The 19,104-nt window shown below is 47.9% G+C and overlaps 1 protein-coding gene across 4 annotated transcripts in view; it reads right to left on the bottom strand.

The window, feature by feature from the left end:
• SNED1 (sushi, nidogen and EGF like domains 1) overlaps positions 1–19,104 on the bottom strand; it is a 76,199-nt gene that overhangs the window by 47,973 nt on the left and 9,122 nt on the right. For all 4 annotated transcript variants that reach the window (XM_055586632.1, XM_055586631.1, XM_055586629.1 and 1 more), the window contains exon 2: positions 1–288. In XM_055586632.1, coding sequence (XP_055442607.1) covers positions 1–288 — 288 coding nt within the window. The remainder of the gene's footprint in view (positions 289–19,104) is intronic.

Here is a 19,104-nt window from a genome sequence, read left to right as displayed (position 1 = left end):
GGGGGAAGACGCACTGCCTCCGAAGAAGGTCACGCGGTACCAAGTGGCTACGAACACCCAGGTGGCTGAGAAGCCCGGGAGCTCGGGGAAGTAGCGCCTGACGTCCGCCGTGGCTCTCCGCAGCGTGGCTGCGTCCGTGGCTTCCCGGAAGTACACGTCCCCTGCACGCCGGTTGTCCACGTCCGCCCAGAAGGCCGCTACCACGCAGCGGTCCTTGGCAATGGGAAAGGCCACAGGGGTGAACTGAGAAACCTCCTTCAGGAAGGAGATGATCCCGTTGTTGTTCACCTGTTGGGGCAGAAAGCGAGAGGGGCCAAGCCTCAGCCACCAGGCAGCCCCTGAGGCTGAGCCAGCCTTGGGCAGGCATTCCTAGGATGGCGACAGTTCCTGGTTCCTGACCTGGGGCCCCCAGGCCTGCTCCATCCCCTCCTGGGGTGCAGGCTCTGACCTGTTTGCTGCGGATGCTGCCCGGCCTTGGGCTGTCAGTGTGGGGTGGGGAGCCTCCAGCGTGTGCCCTGGGCGTGGGAGGGTGGGGGGCTCAGACCTGCCCAGTGGCCCTAGCTCCTTGGTCCCACTCCTGACAGGGGCTTCAGAAGGGCAGGGCAGACTCTGAGCAGGTCTGCAGGGGCGAGAAGGAGGCCAGGGGGTGGGAGGGCCTCAATGGCCAGATGGGGACGCCTGTGCTCAGGACCCCTCACAGTGGACACAGGAGGTGGAGCGGCATCTTTGTGGTCAGACACAAGAGGGTCCAGTGCTAACCCCACGTTCTCCAGCTGTGCAGCCAGCAGGCAGGTTAGCCTTGCCTCTCTCTGCTCTGGCTTTTCACCTGTAGGATGGTGTGAATACTGAACTGGCCTGGGCTGGGCAAGATGAGTGAATTAATGACCACAGAGTATGCTGTCAACCCGCATGACCTGTCCTGGGAAACTTAGGTCAGAACTGTGCTTTTAGGAACAACCCTTGGGGTGAGGGCAGGCCCTGTGATCCACATCAACCAAAAATGCTAATAAATACACCTCGGAAAGGCAGCAAAGAGTGAACACGGGAACGCGTTTCGATTCCAAGTTTCGGACAAGGGGAGACTGGAGGTGAGCCTGGTATTTGAAGTGAGTGCATCTGCAGGTGTAGAAGCAGCAGATGCAAGCCACACCTGAAGTTCTGTAGCGTCGTGGAGGGAAAGAGAGACACGCCAAACCTCAGAGCCAGCTCGAGGCGAGGGGTCTGGTAACCCCACATGAGGCTGGGACGTCTAAGGCCCCCGTCGTGATCAGGGTGAGCCCAAAGTGGATGGTCCCCATGCAGGCACTCACCCCACCTTCCCTTCACCTGGGCCATCCAGGCACTGCAAGCCCGGGGCTTAGATTAAGATGGCTTCTGACAGGGAACCAGGTTCTTGGCAGGAGTAAAGAAAAACTCTGCCTGGAGGAAGATGGCATCATCTGAGGCCTTGAGTTACTCCTGTAAATATTTGCCCAAATACAAACTCCAGGACACAGTCGAAGATGATCAGGCATGCAAGGAAATGAGACACTGCTAACAAGAATAAGCAGAAGGAAGAGAAACAGCAGACACTGGGATTACCAGACACGGACTCTAAAAGAGCAAACTTTACTATATTCAGAGAAATAAAATGTGAGTTTTAAAGTTTCATCAAGAGACTAGCCAAAATAATCTTGAAAAAGAATACCAACATTGCAGGATTTACACTTTATGATTTCAAGACTGACTGCAAAGCTACAGTAATCAAAACACTGTGGCACCAGCACAAAGACAGGCAGACAGATGGGGGGCACAGAGAGCCCAGAAGGCAGACAGATCAGGGGGGCACAGAGAGCCCAGAAGGCAGACAGATCAGGGGGGCACAGAGAGCCCAGAAGGCAGACAGATCAGGGGGGCACAGAGAGCCCAGGAGGCAGACAGATCAGGGGAGCACAGAGAGCTCAGAACGCAGGCAGATCAGGGGCAGCACAGAGAGCCCAGAAGGCAGACAGATCAGGGGGCAGCACAGAGAGCCCAGAAAGAAGCCTCACATACACAGCCAGGTGATTTTCAAGGGTGCTAAGACCATCTGATGGAGAAAAGACAGTCTTTTCAACAAACGGTACTGGGAAAACTGGATATAGTTCTGCAAAAGAATGAAACTAGATCCCTCCCTAACACCATTACAAAATTAACTGAAATGCATCAAGGGTCTATATATAAGAGCTAAAAATAGAAAACTCATTAAGAAAATGTAGGGCAAAAGCTTCATGACATTGGCTTTGGCAATGACCCCAAAGGCACAGGCAACAAAAGAAAAAGTAGACAAACTGGAATTCATCAAAATTAAAAGCATTTTGTGCATCAAAAGATACTATCAGCAGAGTAAAAAGCCCCCCACAAAACAGAAAAATACTTTCAAATAATATATTTAATAAAGAAGGACTACAGTAATGAAGGTAAAATTAAAACTTACTCTTAATTGATCTAACAGACAACAGTTTGTCTAAAACAATAACACCAGTAATGTATTCAATCACGTAGTTTGTGAAAGGTATGGCAGCAATGACACGGGGAGGGAGGGGTGAGTGGTGTTGTTTTGTTGTTGCAAAGGCACTCACACTCCCTGAGAAGTACTCTCCTGTTATTTGAACATACACTGGGACTAGTTGTCTTAAAGTAATTAAACCAAGAAGCCATTAGATTGAGGTGGCTCTAATGTCTTGGCAGCCTATGTAGGCAAACCAAAACCTAAGTATGGCTCAAAATCTGCAAATAACACAATGTGGTACATCACATTAATAAATTGAGGCATAAAAATCATATGATCATTTTAGTAGATGCAGAAAATGCTTTTGACAAAATTCAAGACAAAGAATGCCCCCATATTATTCAATACAGTATTTGGAAGTCTTAGCCATAGCAATCAGACAAGAAAAAGAAATAAAAGGAATTCAAATTGGAAAGGAAGAAGTAAAACTGTCACAGTTTCCAGATGACATGATACTATATATTAGAAAATCCTAAAGATGCCACCAAAAACAATTAGAACTAATAAATTGACTCAATAAAGATGAATGTTACAAAATTAATATACAGAAATCTGTTGTGTTTCTATGCACTGACAATGAGCTATCAGAAAGAGAAGTTAAAACAACCCCCTTCACAGTTGCATCAAAAAGAGTAAAATAGGCAGGAATAAATCTAATCAAGGAAGTAAAAGATCTGTACTCTGAAAACTATAGGACATTAATGAAAGAAACTAAATACAACACGAACAAATGGAAAGGCATACTGTGCTTATGGATCGGAAGGATTAATATTGTTAAAATAACTATATGACCCAAGGGAATCTACAGATTCAGTGCAATTCCTATCAAAACAGCAACGGCAAATTTCACAGAACCAGATCACATAATTCTAACATTTGTATGGAAACACAAAGGACTGTGAATCACCAAAACAATCTTGGAAAGAACAAAGCTCTAGGTTTCAAACACCCTGATTTCAAGCTACACTACAAAGCTACAGTAATCAAAGCAGGATGGCCCTGGCACAAAAGTAGACACTTGGATCACTGGAATAGAATGGAGAGTCCATAAATAAATCCACACACACACGGTCAATTAATCTACAACAGAGCAGGCAAAATATAGAGAGAAGACAGCTTCTTCAATAAATGATGCCGGAAAACTAGACAGCTACATGCAAATGACTCAACTGGACCACTTTCTCACACCGTATATAAAAATAAACTCAAAATGAATGAAAAATGTAAATGTAGGACCTGAAGCCATAAAACTCCTAGAAGAAAATGCAGGCAGTATACTCTCTGACATCAGTCTTAGCAATTCTTTTCTGACTCTGTCTTCCCAGGTAAGGGGAAAAAAGCAAAAATAAACAAATGGGACTCAAACTAAAAAGCTTTTGCACAGCAAAGGAAAGTATAGGCAGGATGAAAAGGCAGCCTACTGAATGGGAGAAGATACTTGCAAGTCGTACATCCAACAAGGGGGTAATACCCTATATATACAAAGACCTCAAACTCAGTGTTGACAACAATCAAACAAAAAAGAAAACCAGATTTAAAACATGGGCAGGGGACTTGAATAGATATTTTTTTAAAGAAGATATACAGATGAGCAGTAGACACATGAAAAGATGCTCAAATTCACTGATAATCAAATAAATTAAAGCCAAAATGAGTTATTACATCACACCTGTCAGAATGGCTATTGTCAAAAACACATAAAATTTATAGTTTGGTGAGGATGTGGAGAAAAGTAACCCATGTGTACTGTTGCTGGGAATTTACATTGATGCCGCTACTATGGAGAACAGTGTGGAGGTTACTCATAAAATTAAAAATAGAATTACCACATAATCCAGCAATTATACTTTTGGGTATTTTCCCAAAGAAAACAAAAGTACTAATTTGAAGGTAAGTGCAGCCTATGTTCACAACAGCAGGATTTACAACAGGCAAGATATGGAGGCAAAGTAAGCACTAACAGATGAATGGATGAAGGAGAAGTAGATATATACGTAACTGAATATCACTGAGCCATAAGAAAGCACGGAGCTTTGCCACTTGTTACAACACGGCTGGACTTAGTGGGTATTGAGTCAGATCTAGAAGACAGTATTGTGTGATTTCACTTGTACGTGGAACTTAAAGAAACAAATGAGCAAACATAAACAAGCAGACTCGTGGGGACAAGTAGGTGGTTGCAGGGGGGAGGCGTGGTGGGCCAGCGAGTGACTCAGGTGAGGGGCTGAGAGGAGGTGCAGATTTCCGCTGCAAAATACCGTGTCACGGAGGTGCGATGTGCAGCGTGGGGGACGCAGTCAGCAGCAGTGTGATAGCTTGGTGAGGTGACAGGCGATAACTAGACTCGCAGTGGCGATCGTTCTGTAATGCACAGAAATAGTGGATCGCCGTGTTGCCTGTGGAAGTAACACTGTTGTACACCAACCATTCAATTAGAAACACACACACACAAAGCCAGAAAGAGTGGAAGGCAGAGTAGGAACAAAGAACCAAGGCGACAAGTAGAAAATAGTAACAGACGTGGTAGATGTTACGCTAACCGTATCTGTGATCACTTTGAACATCAGTAGTCTAAAACCACCAGTGAGAAGACAGATTGCAGGAGTTGACCAAGAAACAAGACCTGACCGTAAGCTGCCTACCAGACACTCACTCTAAGTATGAAGACCCACAGAGATGAAAGCTAAATGGACGGGAAAGTCATGCCCTGCTGACAGCAGTCAATAGAAAGCAAGAGTTATGTTTATCCCAACACATCTCACTTCAAAGCAAGCACAGTCATGAAGGATAAAGAGTGGCATTCCATGATGACAAAAGGCTCAGTTCTCCAAGAAGTTATAACAGTCCTTAATGTGTGTACACCCAACAGCATTGAACTACACAAGGCAACAGCTATCCGAGTTGCAAGGAGAAATGGACAAGTCCACCATTATAGCTGGACGTTCCAACACTCCTCTACCAGAAATGGATGGACCTGGCAGGCAGAGGATCAGAAATGACATAGGCAAACTCAACAACACTATCAAAGTTAGATATAATCAACATACCACTTCCCCAAACAACAGCAGAATACACATTCTCCTCAAGCTCACAAGGAGCGCTCACCAACGTTCACAGACCACATCCGTGGCCATAGAATGCACCTTAAAAAACTGAAAAGCATAGGAATTCTACATATCTGCTCTCAGACTGCACTGGAATTAAACTAGAAGTCAATAGCAAAAATAACTGGAAAAGCCCCAATTACATGGCGGTTACACAGCACCCTTCTAAACAACACATGGGCATTAAGAATGTCAGGAGAAGTTAAGAAACATTTGAGCTAAATGAAAATAAAAATTAATTTATCAAAAATTGTGAGATGTGGTGAAAACAGTACCAAGAGGGAAATGTACAGCACTAAACGTGTATTAGAAAACAAGAGAAGTCTAAGATCAATAATCTAAGTTTCTACCTTAGGAAGCTAGAAAAGGAACAGCAGATTTAATCCAAAAAATCAGAATAAAAGAAATAATAAGAATTACAGGGAAAATCAATGAAATTGAAAAGGGGTGATCAATTTAAAAAATCAACAAAGACAAAAGCTGGCTCTTTGAAGAGATGAATAAAATTGATAAGCCTCTAGCCAGGCTATCTATGAAAAAATACAAGACATAAATTACAGATATGAGAAATGAGAGGATATTAGTAAAGATGCCGTGGAGATTGAAATGATAATAAAGAGATAGGGGCTTCCCAGGTGACACAGTGGTGGAAAAAATAACAAAAAACGCATCCACCTCCCAGTGCAGGAGATGCAAGAGATGTGGGTTTGATTCCTGGGTGGAGGAGTTTCCATGGAGGAGGTAATGGCAATCCATGCCAGTGTTCTTACCTGGGAAATCCCATGAACAGAGGAACCTGGCAGGCTACAGTCCATGGGGTCGCAAAGAGTTGGACATGACTGAGCACACACACACGCACAATATGAAAAAAATCTATGACCATAAATTTGATTTAGAAAAGGCTGAGAAACCAGAGATCAAATTGCCAACATCTGTTGGATCATAGAGAAAGCAAGGGAAATCCAGAAAAACATCTGCTTCTGCTTCATTGACTACACTAAACCCATTAACTATGTGGATCACAACAAACTGTGGAAAATTCTTAAAAAGATGGGACTACCAGTCCATCTTACCTGTCTCCTGAGAAACCTGTATGCAGGTCAAAAAGCATCAGTTAGAACCAAATATGGAACAATGGACTGGGTTCAAAATTGGGAAAGGAGTATGACAAGGCTGTATATTGTCACCTTGCTTATTTAACTTATATGCAGAGTACATCATGCGAAATGCCAGGCTGGATGAAGCACAAGCTGGAATCAAGATTGCTAGGAGAAATATCAACAACTTCAGATATACAGATGACACCACCCTAATGGCAGAACATAAAGAGGAATTAAAGAGCCTCTTGATGGGGGTGAAAAAGGAGAGTGAAAAAGCTGACTTGAAATTCAACATTCAAAAAAGATCATGGCATTTGGTCCTGTAACTTCATAGCAAATGGAAGAGAAGTGGAAGCAGTGACAGATTTTGTCTTCTTGGGCTCCAAAATCACTGCAGGCGGTGACTGCAGCCATTAAATTAAGAGATGCTTGCTCCTTGGAAGAAAAGTTGTGAGAAACCTAGATAGCATTTTAAAAAGCAGAGACATCATTTGGTCAACAGAGGTCCATCTGGTCAAAGTTATGGTTTTTCCAGTAGTCATGTACAGATGTGAATGTTGGACCATAAAGCTGAGTGCTGAAGAACTGATGCTTCTGAATTGTTTAGTTGTTAAGTCATGCCCAACTCTTTGTGACCCCATGAAGAAGACTCTTGAGAGTCCCTTGGACATCCAGAAGATCAAACCAGTCAATCCTAAAGGAAATCAACCCTGAATATTCATTGGAAGGACAATTGCTGAAGCTGAAGCTTGAATACTTTGGCCACCTGATGTGAAGAGCCAACTTATTGGAAAAGACTCTGATGCTGGGAAGGATTGAGGGCAAGGGGAGAAAAGGATGACAGAGGATGAGATGGTTGGATGGCATCATCGACACAATGAGCATGCTCCAGGAGTTGGTGAAGGACAGGGAAGCCTGGCATGCTGCAGTCCATGAGGTCGCAAAGAGTCGGGCATGACTTAACAACTAAACCACAACAACAAATTTGATACCAAGTTTGGTAAGGTAAAATGGACTGATTTCTTGAGAGGCATCATCTGCCAACGCTCACACAAGAAGAAATAGACAATCTGGATGGGCCCATGTTTATTAGAGATACTGAATCAATGAGGACAGCCTTCTCCAATGGAAAACACCAAGCCCAGAGGAGTGCACTGATGAATTCTCCCAGACATTTAAGAAAAAGTGATACAGACTTTCTACCATCTCTCTTAGAGGACAGAAGCTGAGGTATTACTTCCCAAGTCATTCTATGAGGCCAGCATCATCCTAAGATCAAAACTAGACAGAGACATTTCAAGAAAAGAAGACTAGAGACCAATATCTCTTATGGATATAGATATAAAAATCCTCTACAAAATATTAGCAAATCAAATCCAACACTGTATAGAAAGAATTATGTACCACAACCGTACCTGGGATTTATCTCAGACATGCAAAGTTGGTTTGATGTTCAAAAATCAATTGATTTGATTGATCACATTATGAGGCTCAGCTGGTAAAGAATCCGCCTGCAATGCGAAAGACCTGGACTCGATCCCTGGGTTGGGAAGATCCCCTGGAGAAGGAAAACGCTACCCACTCCAGTATTCTGGCCTGGAGAATTCCATGGCCCATACAGTCCATGGGGTCACAAAGAGTCAGACACGACTGAATGACTTTCACTAACTAAGAGGCTCAAAAAGAAAAATCACATGATCATATTAATAGATGCATAAAAAGCATTTGTCAAAATCCAGCACTCATTCATGATAAGGCTTTGAGTAATCTAGGAAGATGGGGGACCTGCTCAACTTGATAAAGATAAATGATGTCTATAAAAAAACCCTGCAGCTAACATCATACTTACTGGTGAGAAACTAGACCTTCTCCCGCTAAGATAAGGTACAAGGTAGGGATTTCCCCTCATCAGTCCTTTCCGGCATCGTACTGGAAGCTCTACTAATGCAGTAAATAAAAGAAATAAAAAGTCCAGCTCTGTGAAGGCTAGTATCAAGAGAGTGGGAAGAAAAGACTGACTTGGAGAGAATATTTGCAAACACGATAAAGATTTATTCAAAATATAGAAGAACTCTCAAAACTAAACAATGAGAAAACAGACAACCTGGTCAAAAACCAGCCAAAAGCCTCGCAGACCCCTCAGCCAAACTAGATGTGCAGACGGTGAATGCGCATGCAGGAAAGATGCTCCACCTCGCAGGCTATCAGAGGATGCTCCACCTTGCAGGCTACCAGGGAGACGCGAGTCAGAACACAGCGAGACAGCACTGCACACCTGTCAGCACGGCCGGGACCCAGAACACCGCCAGCGCCAGGGCCGGGAGGATGTGGGGCAGAGTTTCTCTTTCATTGCTCACGGGGCAGCCACTTTGGAAGACAGTTGGGCGGTTTCTTGGAAAACTAAACATACTCTTACCACGTGGCCCACCAGTTGTGACTCTTAGAATTTAGCCCAAAGAGTTGAAAAGTTTTGTCCGCACAGACACTGCACACTGATGTTTACAGCAGCTGCATGCAGAACTGCCCAAACCTGGAAGCAGCAAGATAACCTTCAGTAGATGAACGAGTAATTAAACTGTGGTCCATCCAGGCAACAGAATATTACTCAGCACTAAAAAAAATGAGCTGTGAAATCATGAAAAAATATAGATGAAACCTACATGCATGTTAAGTAAAAAAGTCAGGCTGAAAAGGCGACATGCTATGTGATTCAAACTATATGACATTCTACCAAAGGTAGCACTATGGAGGCAGTAAAAAGAGGGCGGTCGCCAGGGGCTGGTGGAGGGATGGTGCCCCCGACTCGAGGGACAGCATCACGAGACATTGGTCCAAACCCATAGGACGCACAGCACCAAGAGTGACCTGAATGCAAACTGCAGACGTCCGCGTAGGTTCATCAGTTACAATAAAGGTACCCTCTGGTGGAGGACACTGATAAAAGGGAGGTGGTCGACGAAGGGGGCAAGGGGCATATGGGAAGTCTCTGTACCATACTCTTAATTTTTCTCTGAACTTAAAACTGCTGTAAAAAATGGTTTTTAGAAAAAGACAACCCAATAAAAGAGGGCAAAGGGCTTGAATAGCCATTTCTCCAAAGAAGATATACAAATGGCCAATAACCACATGAAAAGATGCTCAGCATCATTAATTGTCAGGGAGGTGAAACTCAAAACCACAGTGAGAAGGACTTCGCTGGTGGTCCAGTGGCTAAGACTCTGTGCTCCCAATGCAGCAGGCCCAGGTTCAATCCCTGGTCAGGGAACTAAACCCCACCTGCCACAACTAAAGATTCTTCAGGCTGAAACTAAGATCCTGGTACAACCAAATAAATAAAACTAAAGAAATAAGATATTAAAGAAAACCCAGTTGAGATACTACTTCATAGCCCCTAGGGTGGTGATCATGGGAAAAAAATAGATCATAATAAATGTTTGTGAAGATATGAAGACACGAGAACCCTCACATACCCTTGGTGGAATGTAAAATCGTGCAGCCACTGTGGAAAATAGTATAGTTAAACATAGAATAACTCCATGCCCTAGCAATTTCACACCTGGGACTACATCTGTGTACATGCAAGAGAACTGAAAACATATCCACACACAAGTGTGTACACAGATGTCCATAACAGCACCATTAACAATAACCAAAGGAGCAAGCAGTCCAGGTTTGCATCAATGAAGGAGCGGATAAATTAAAAATAAGTGGAACATTTTTGGCAAATAAAAGAAATGAAGTACTGACACTGCCCACAACATGAGTGGACCTTGAAAACATTAAGTGAAAGAAGCAGTCACAAAAGACGGGATGATTCGGCTTATACAGAACATGCAGAATAGGCAAATCCATCGACGCAAAGTAGATTAGTGATTGCCCAGGTTGGGGGCGCGCTAAGAAGCTGGAGGGTGGTAACTCGGGGTGCAAGTTTCTTTTGGGGTGCAGACAATATTCCAAGAGCGATTGTGGTGACAGACATACAGTTCTGAAAATACATGAAAAGCCACTGAAGTGTAAGAGGGTGAATTGCAGGCTTGCTGTTCAGTCGCTAAGTCCTCTCTGACTCTTTGCGACCCCATGGACTGCAGCACGCCAGGCTCTGCTGTCCTTCACCATCTCCCAGAACTTGGTCAGATTCATGTCCATTGAGTTGGTGATGCCATCCTACCATCTCATCCTCTGCCACCCGCTTCTCCTTTTGCCTTCAATCTTTCCCAGCATCAGAGTCTTTTCTGATGAGTTGACTCTTCACATCAGGTGGCCAAAGTATTCGCGCTTCAGTTTCAGCATCAGTCCTTCCCGTGAATATTCAGGATTGATTTCCTTTAGGATTGACTGGTTTGATCTCCTTGCAGTTCAAGGGACTATCAAGAGTCCATGGTCTGCAACACCACGGTTCGAAAGCATTAATCTTCGGTGCTTAGCCTTCCTTATGGCCCAGCTCTCACATTCATACATGAGTAATGGAAAAACCATAGCTTTGACCGTATGGACCTTTATCGACACAACAGATGTCTCTGCTTTTTAATACTCTGTCTAGGTTTGTCATAGCTTTCCTTCCAAGGAACAAGCGTAGATTTTAATTTCATGGCTGCTCTCACCATCTGCAGTGGTTTTGGAGCCCAAGAAAATTAAGTCTCTCACTGTTTCCACTTCTCCCCCTTCTATTTGCCATGCAGTGATGGGACCGGATGCCATGATCTTAGTTTTCTGAATGTTGAGTTTCATGTCAGTTTTTTCACTTTCCTCTTTCACTATCATCAAGAGGCTCTGTGGTTCCTCTTTGCTTTCTGCCATTAAGGTGGTGTCTTCTGCATATCTGAGGTTATTGATGTTTGTCCCGGCAATCTTGATTCCAGCTTGAGCTTTATCCATCCCAGCGTTTCTCATGATGTACTCTTCATATAAGTTAAATAAGCAGGGTGACAATATACAGCCTTGATGTACTCCTTCCCAGTTTGGAACCAGTCCGTTGTTCCATGTCCAGTTCTAACTGTTGCTTCTTGACCTGCACACAGGTTTCTCAAGAGACAGGGAAGGTGGTCTGGTATTCCCGTCTCTTTAAGAACTTTCCACAGTTTGTTGTGATCCACACAGCCAAAGGCTTTACTGTCATTAATGAAAGAAAAAGTAGATGTTTTCCTGGGACTCGATTGCTTTCTCCACCATCCAGTGAATGTTGACAGTGTGTCCTCTTGTTCCTCTGCCTTTTTGAAACCACGCTTGTAATCTGGAAGTTCTCAGTTCACATACTGCTTAAGCCTAGCTTGAAGAAATTTGAGCATAACCTTGCTAACGTGTAATGAGTGTGGTTATATGGCAGTTTGAACATTCTTTGGCATTGCCCTTCTTCGGGATTGGAATAAAAAAGAATACTGGAGTCGGTTGCCATTTCATTCTCCAGTGGACCACGAGTTTTCAGAACTCTTCACCGTGACCTGTCTGTCTTGCGTGGCTCTGCACAGCATGGCCATAATTTCACTGAGTTACATGAGTCCCTTCACAGGGCTTCCCAGCTGGCTCAGTGGTAAAGAATCCACCTGCTAATGCAGGAGACACAAAACATGGGGTGGATCCCTGGGTGGGGAAGATCCCCGGAGGAGGGAATGGCAACCTGCGCCAGGATTCTTGCCTGGAGGATCCCATGGACGGAGGAGCCTGGCGGGCTTCAGTCCCTGGGGTCACAAAGAGTCGGACAGCACTGAGCGACTGAGCACACCGCTCAAGTCCCTTTGCCACAAGACTGTGATCCATGAAGAGGGAATTGTAGGATATGTGAATTCTATCTCAGTGGTGAAGATGAAAGAGAAAGAAAAAGAGACGTGAGAAGGAGAAGGGGCAGGCGGGGGGCGGCCTCGCAGGGAGTGGGGAGGAGGGGCCGCGCTCTGCCAGCCGCGCTCCGGAGGGAGCAGAAGATGCCCGAGTCCGTTTACTGGGGCTTAGACGGGTTTGCAGCGGGGACAGGACCCCGTAGGTGGATCTAGGCCACGTGGCCTCCGTGTGTGAACGTGGGGCCGCCCCTGCACGTCTGTCGGGGAAGTGTCTGGGGTCTCCTCTGAGGTGCCCCGCACGTGCAGAGGGGCGGGCGGGCAGCACAGACCCCTCCCATCCCGACCCCAGCGCCTGCAGCAGCAGGACTTGGAATCGGGAGCCCAGCGCAGACCCACGTCCTTGCCCAGCGCGCCCCCTGCCCGAGTCAGCTCCCGCTGCATCCTGTGTAAAACGGGGCGCTGCCGCTCCCCGTGAGAGCTCGCAGGAGCGGAGAGTGACCCGTGGGGTCTGTGACTCTGTCCCCCCCCCCCCCTCACTGGGGCCGACTTGGACTCGACTACTGACAAGGGAAGGGCCAGCAGAGTGGGTGGCCAAATCAGGAAGGTGGACGGGCCAGGGGCCGGCTCGGTTCCACCGAGAACAGCGGCAGCTGCCCTGGGGGGCTCAGCCCCACCCCAGCACCTGGAGCATAGCCCTGGCTTGGCGGGACCTCGAGTTTCAGGGGGTTCCCCGAAAGCCTGCCTGATTCACACACGGTGCAGCTAAGCCGGACCGGATGGTGTCCACTAGAGGGCAGCAGCCGTCCAGCCTCAGCCCCTTCTAGGGAAGGGCGATGGGCAGACCCATCCCGCTCCAGCCCCGACCACGGGGCAGGGGGCTCTGAGGGTCCAGACACAGCAGGGTTTGTCCTGACCCGCGTTTGTGGTAGAGGGGCGGGGGCTGCTAAGGGTCTGCAGGAGGGTCTGCTAACTGCTGTGTGCAGGGCCGGACGATAAATACTCTCATCGGAACCGCAGTCTCCGCACAGGCTGCACTGTTCCTTTCCTTTGTTTTTACAGCCCTTTAAAAAGGCAAGCACACTCTGAGCACTGGGGTCACACAGACGGGCCTAGGCCGGGTTCCGTGGCCATGCTTTAGGGGACCCAGCTGTGTTTCCACTTGTTCACATGCCGACCGCCTGCTCAGAGCCCTGGTGGCCACCACGCGCCCAGGGTCACCCCCTAACCTTGCAGAAAGGTCTGCAGCCTGTGTCCTGGGGCTGCTGCCCCTGGACCAAGGGGGCCCCTCAATGGGCTGTTGCTGTGGCAATGGACCACGGCTGCTGGTCTCCCGCCGGGGCCTCAGGTGGGCGCCCAGGGGTGTCTGTTCTCTGATGGGACTGGTGGGGATGCCCCGAGGTCCTCCTGGGGCCAGAGACACGGCCACCACCACGGACTCAGCGAAAGGAAGGGCTCTGTGCCAGGCAGCACAGCCACCGCCGCTTTCCAGGCCTGTGGGCACAGACGCTGGCCCGTTGCGGCCGGGCTGGGCGCTCACTACTGTCCATAGGCTTCCACGATGTTGCTGCCCTTCAGCCTCACCTGCCCACTCTGGCCACGGCACTGCCATCATCCGCCCCCTGGAACTCTGTGTCTGGCAGTGATGGGGGGCTTCTCACAGGCACCCCCGCCTCTGCAGAGGTTGGAGTCAGCAGTCCGATGGGCACCCCGCCTTCCCACCCTCTGAGGGCACCTGGTGTCATGAGCCCGAGGCCAGCCGCCTCAAGATCACCCCAAGGTCTTCTGCCCCATCCACCCCTCCGGCCCTGTTTGCTCAGAGAACGCGACCCCAGGAAGGGTCTGGCTCCCTTTGGTGGCCCTCTGGGCAGGGGCCGGGGCGAAGGGGGCATCCCTCTCCCTGACCGCAGGGCCACCCAGCCTGGCTGCTGACCCCCGCCGGCCTGCTTGGGTCGCACACTGCCCTGCTGCGCCTGCTGCCCCGGTGCGGGCCCCACCCCACGGGAAACACACGCCGGTGCGCCTGTGTCTCCCGGACAGCAATGCACACTTGGCCTCAGGGTCCGCTGTGTGTGGTGACTGAGGCCACCAGTGCTGGGCGACATGGCCTTGGTCCTTAGCCACACCAGTGGGCCAGGAGGTCTGAATCGAGTTTAACAGACCCTGGACGAGAGCCCGAGTCCCCCAGGTCTGCAGGCAGGGATGGTGATGTGGGGATGGGCCAGGGGTCTGCCTGTCCCGGGGGGCTCCTCAGTGTAGGCCGGGAGCTGCCTCTGTGATCCCTGGGAGGGTGGCTGAGGTCAGCGGGCGGTCTGCACGCAGTTGTGGGTCCTGATGCACGGAGGCCTGGCCATGGAGCACTCTGGCCCCTGTGGGATCCAGGCTCAGCCGCCTGCACCTGTCCCGGGAGCACTCCGGCCCCCATGGGATCCAGCTCAGCCGCCTGCACCTGTCCCGGGAGCACTCCGGCCCCCATGGGATCCAGCTCAGCCATCTGCACCTGTCCCGGGAGCACTCCGGCCCCCGCGGGATCCAGGCTCAGCCGCCTGCACCTGTCCCGGGAGCACTCCGGCCCCCGCGGGATCCAGGCTCAGCCGCCTGCACCTGTCCCGGGAGCACTCCGGCCCCCGCGGGATCCAGGCTCAGCCGCCTGCACCTGTCCCGGGAGCACTCCGGCCCCCGCGGGATCCAGGCTCAGCCGCCTGCACCTGTCCCGGGAGCACTCTGGCCCCTGTGGGATCCAGGCTCAGCCATCTGCACCTGTCCCGGGAGCACTCCGGCCCCCATGGGATCCAGCTCAGCCGCCTGCACCTGTCCCGCTGCTCGAGTCCTGAGGGCAGCAGATCACCTGGGTTTGGCCCTGGCCTCTGCCGGCCCGAAGAATCAGAGAGGCGGGTAGATGGGCAGACTTGGGTGGAACCAGAGGGGGGCTCTGCTGGCCCTAAGACTCAGAGGCGGGCAGACGGGCAGACTCGGGTGGAGCCAGTGGGGAGGTGGGCCGGGAGGGAGGCGGTCTGCATGCCTTGCTTGTCTGCTCCCCGCCTGGGCTGGGTCTTGAGTTTGTCTTTGTAGAGATTGGCCTTGGACAAAGTGTGGTCTCCCCTGGGGACAAAGGCAGGCTTGCCACAAGAGAGGTGGCATCCCCGGGCCCAGGGTTTCCTGGCTGTGATGCAAACCCACAGTCTGGGTTCCATCTGCCTGGGCCCCCTGTGTGGCCTCATGGGACTCAGAGAGCCAGGGACACCAATGCAAACCACATGGTGTGTGCTCGCTTCGCCAGGGCTCCTAACAGCCGACGGGGAGCCCTGGGCCTGCGCAGCCTCCAAGGAGCAGTGACAGGCTAATGCTGGCACGTCAGGAAGGTACCGTCAAAGCCCGGAGCTCAACAGTTTTATGTTAATAACCTTGAAATTGTATATAAAATGGATATTCCCCCGAGAAAAACAGCTTACCACATGTGAGTGGAAACAGACAACCTATTTTTTAATATACAATCATAAAGAAATAGAATTAGTGTTCAAAATTTTCCCCCAAGAAAGCTCTAGGTCCAGGTGGCAGCTCCAGTGAGTTCTACCAAACATCCAGGAGATAAGCCCAGAGGCACATGGACTCTTCCAGACAGAACAGCTCATTCTACAAGGCTTGCATGACCTTGATGGTAAAAGTTAACAAGGCCAGTCAATAATGGGCCAATCGCACATATAAAATCTGCTGAAATATTAATGCATTATTAGCAAAGTGAATCCAGCAATATATAAGTTGGATAGATAATCATTACGAATTTGGATTTTTGTTAGGAATACAAGTGTGCCTTTACATTAGAAAATATTAATTTAAATGACCGATTTAACAGGTTAAATGTGAAAATCATATAATCATCAATCATCTCTGTAGGCATAGAGATGGTATCTAGTAGTAGCCAACATCCACATGTGAAAAATTCCCCAAATATGAGAATAGGAATATGACTATCCCTGGGAATCTCCAGGCAAGAATACTGGAGTTGGTAGTCATGCCTTCCTCCAGAGCATCTTCCCGACCCAGGGATCGAACCCACATCTCTTATGTCTCCTGCATTGGCAGGCAGCTTCTTGACCACTACGCGACCAGGGAAGCCCGTGAAGGGACATCCTAACCTGATAAAAGGGCATCTTGAGAGCAAACAGGAAGAAGCAACATGTTTAGTCGTGAAACTTGGACCACTTCCTTTTTCGGACCCTGCTAACACTACATCTGCTGGACACAGGTATCCAGCCAGCACAGCAAGGCAAAAAATGAGCCCAAGTGTAAAATGATTAGGGATGAAGAAACACCACAGTCACCAGCTGCAAATGCCATGAACACAGATGTGGAAAACCCAAAAGAATCAGGATAAGGTAGTAAAATTAATAAGAGGTTTGGTCTGGTTTCAACTATAATATTAGAAAAGGTAAGAGCTCAACTGAGATTCTGCATTAACAGAAGTAAGTAGAAAAGAAACTAAGTAAAGACACCATCTATATAGTACAGAAAATATCAAGTCCTCAAGGATAAGTCTAACCAAAAAACATGCAGGTCTTCCCTGCCATCAATTATAAAACTGTCCTGAAAATATCGGAGACGATCTAAATAGACACAGAAAAGTGCCCGAGCGTGTGCACCCTCAGGCAAGGGAGGCGGCCGAAGGGGCTACTTTCCTTCAAGTGGAGTCATGTGCCTGCTTCACGTGTGCGTGTGCAGGGGCACAGGTGTGAGCGACCAAGCCACACAGCCATGAGGCTGTTGGCGGGTGGGAGGATGACTGGAAATGTATTCATGCTTTGGGGGGAATTTTAAAAATCAGGCACAGAAACCTCTGACCATAAAAATAAAGATGGGTTCATTTACCACGTTAAACTCAAGCGTGTCTATTCACCCAAGATGCCACTATAGAGAGTGAAATAGGTGCAGAAAAAAAGGGAAAATCTATTTGCAACACTTGTGACCCAGTGAAGACACAGAACTCCCATAAGTAACATGAACAAAGCAAACTCAGTGGAAAAGAGAAAAGACTGTGTGCATTTACGAATGAGGACATCCAGCACTCAGCCTCAGGAATGAAAAAGAACATCAGGACCGCTTTTTCACCCGCCCACACCACTGGGTCAGGGTTGGAGTGGCAGGTGCGCCCCTCTCCCTGCAGGCCCACCCTTACACCAGCGCCCACGTGCACCCAGACACGTGTTCACGGACTTTCACAAACAGCACCAGTAAGAATGGTCTAAAAGTAGGAAAAACCCCAAAAGTCCACTGCAGTGAAACTGATGAACAACTTGAAGATGATCTAGGTATTAATAATTAAAATATATTTTTAAAATATTAAATAATATATTTTAATTATCAGTTCAGTCGCTCAGTCGTGTCTGACTCTCTGCGACCCCATGGACTGCAGCACACCAGGCCTCCCTGTCCATCACCAACTCTCAGAACTTGCTCAAACTCATGTCCATCAAGTCACTGATGCCATCCAACCATCTCATCCTCTGTCGTCCCCTTCTCCTGCCTTCAATCTTTCCCAGCATCAGTGTCTTTTCCAGTGAGTCAGTTCTTCGCATCAGGTGGCCAAAGTATTTGAACTTCAGCTTCAGCATCAGTCCTTCCAATGAATATTCAGGACTGGTTTCCTTTAGGATTGACTGGTTTGATCTCCATGCAGTCCAAGGGACTCTCAAGAGTCTTCTCCAACACCACAGTTCAAAAGCATCAATTCTTTGGTGCTCAGCCTTCTTTATAGTCCAACTCTCACATCCATACATGACCACTGGAAAAACCATAGCCTTGACTAGACGGACCTTTGTTGACAGAGTAATGTTTCCGCTTTTGAATATGCTATCTAGGTTGGTCATAACTTTCTTTCCAACGAGTAAGTGCCTTTTAATTTCATGGCTACAGTCACCATCTGCAGTGGTTTTGGAGCTCAAGAAAATAAACTCTCTCACTGTTTCCATTGTTTCCCCATCTATTTGCCATGAAGTGATGGGACCAGATGCCATGATCTTAGTTTTCTAAATACTGAGTTTTAAGCCAGCTTTTTCACTCTTCACTTCCACTTTCATCAAGAGACTCTTCAGTTCCTCTTCACTTTCTGCTGTAAGGGTGGTGTCATCTGTATATCTGAGGTTATTGATATTTCTCCCTGCAATCTTGATTCCAGCTTGTGCTTCATCCAGTCTGGCATTTCTCATGATGTACTCTGCATAGAAGTTAAATAAGCAGGGTGACAATATACAGCCTTGATGTACTCCTTTCCAGATTTGGAACCAGTCTGTTGTTCCATGTCTGGTTCTAACTGTTGCTTCTTGACCTGCATACAGATTTCTTAGAAGGCAGGTCAGGTGGCCTGGTATTCCCATCTCTTGAAGGATTTCCCACAGTTTGTTGTGCTCCACACAGTCAAAGGCTTTAGGGTAGTCAATGAACCAGAAGTAGATGTTTTTCTAGAACTGCCTTGCTTTTTCCATGATCCAACGGATTTTGGCAATTTGATCTCTGGTTCCTTTTCCTTTTCTAAATCCAGCTTGAACATCTGGAAGTTCTTGGTTCACATACTGTTGAAGCCTGGTTTGGAGAATTTTGAGCATTAC

This window comes from Bubalus kerabau, chromosome 6, assembly GCF_029407905.1.
Source record: "Bubalus kerabau isolate K-KA32 ecotype Philippines breed swamp buffalo chromosome 6, PCC_UOA_SB_1v2, whole genome shotgun sequence".
Lineage (NCBI taxonomy): Eukaryota > Metazoa > Chordata > Mammalia > Artiodactyla > Bovidae > Bubalus > Bubalus kerabau.
The sequence above is the reverse complement of the archived record's forward strand: the minus strand, read 5'-3'. Positions and strand labels throughout refer to the sequence as shown.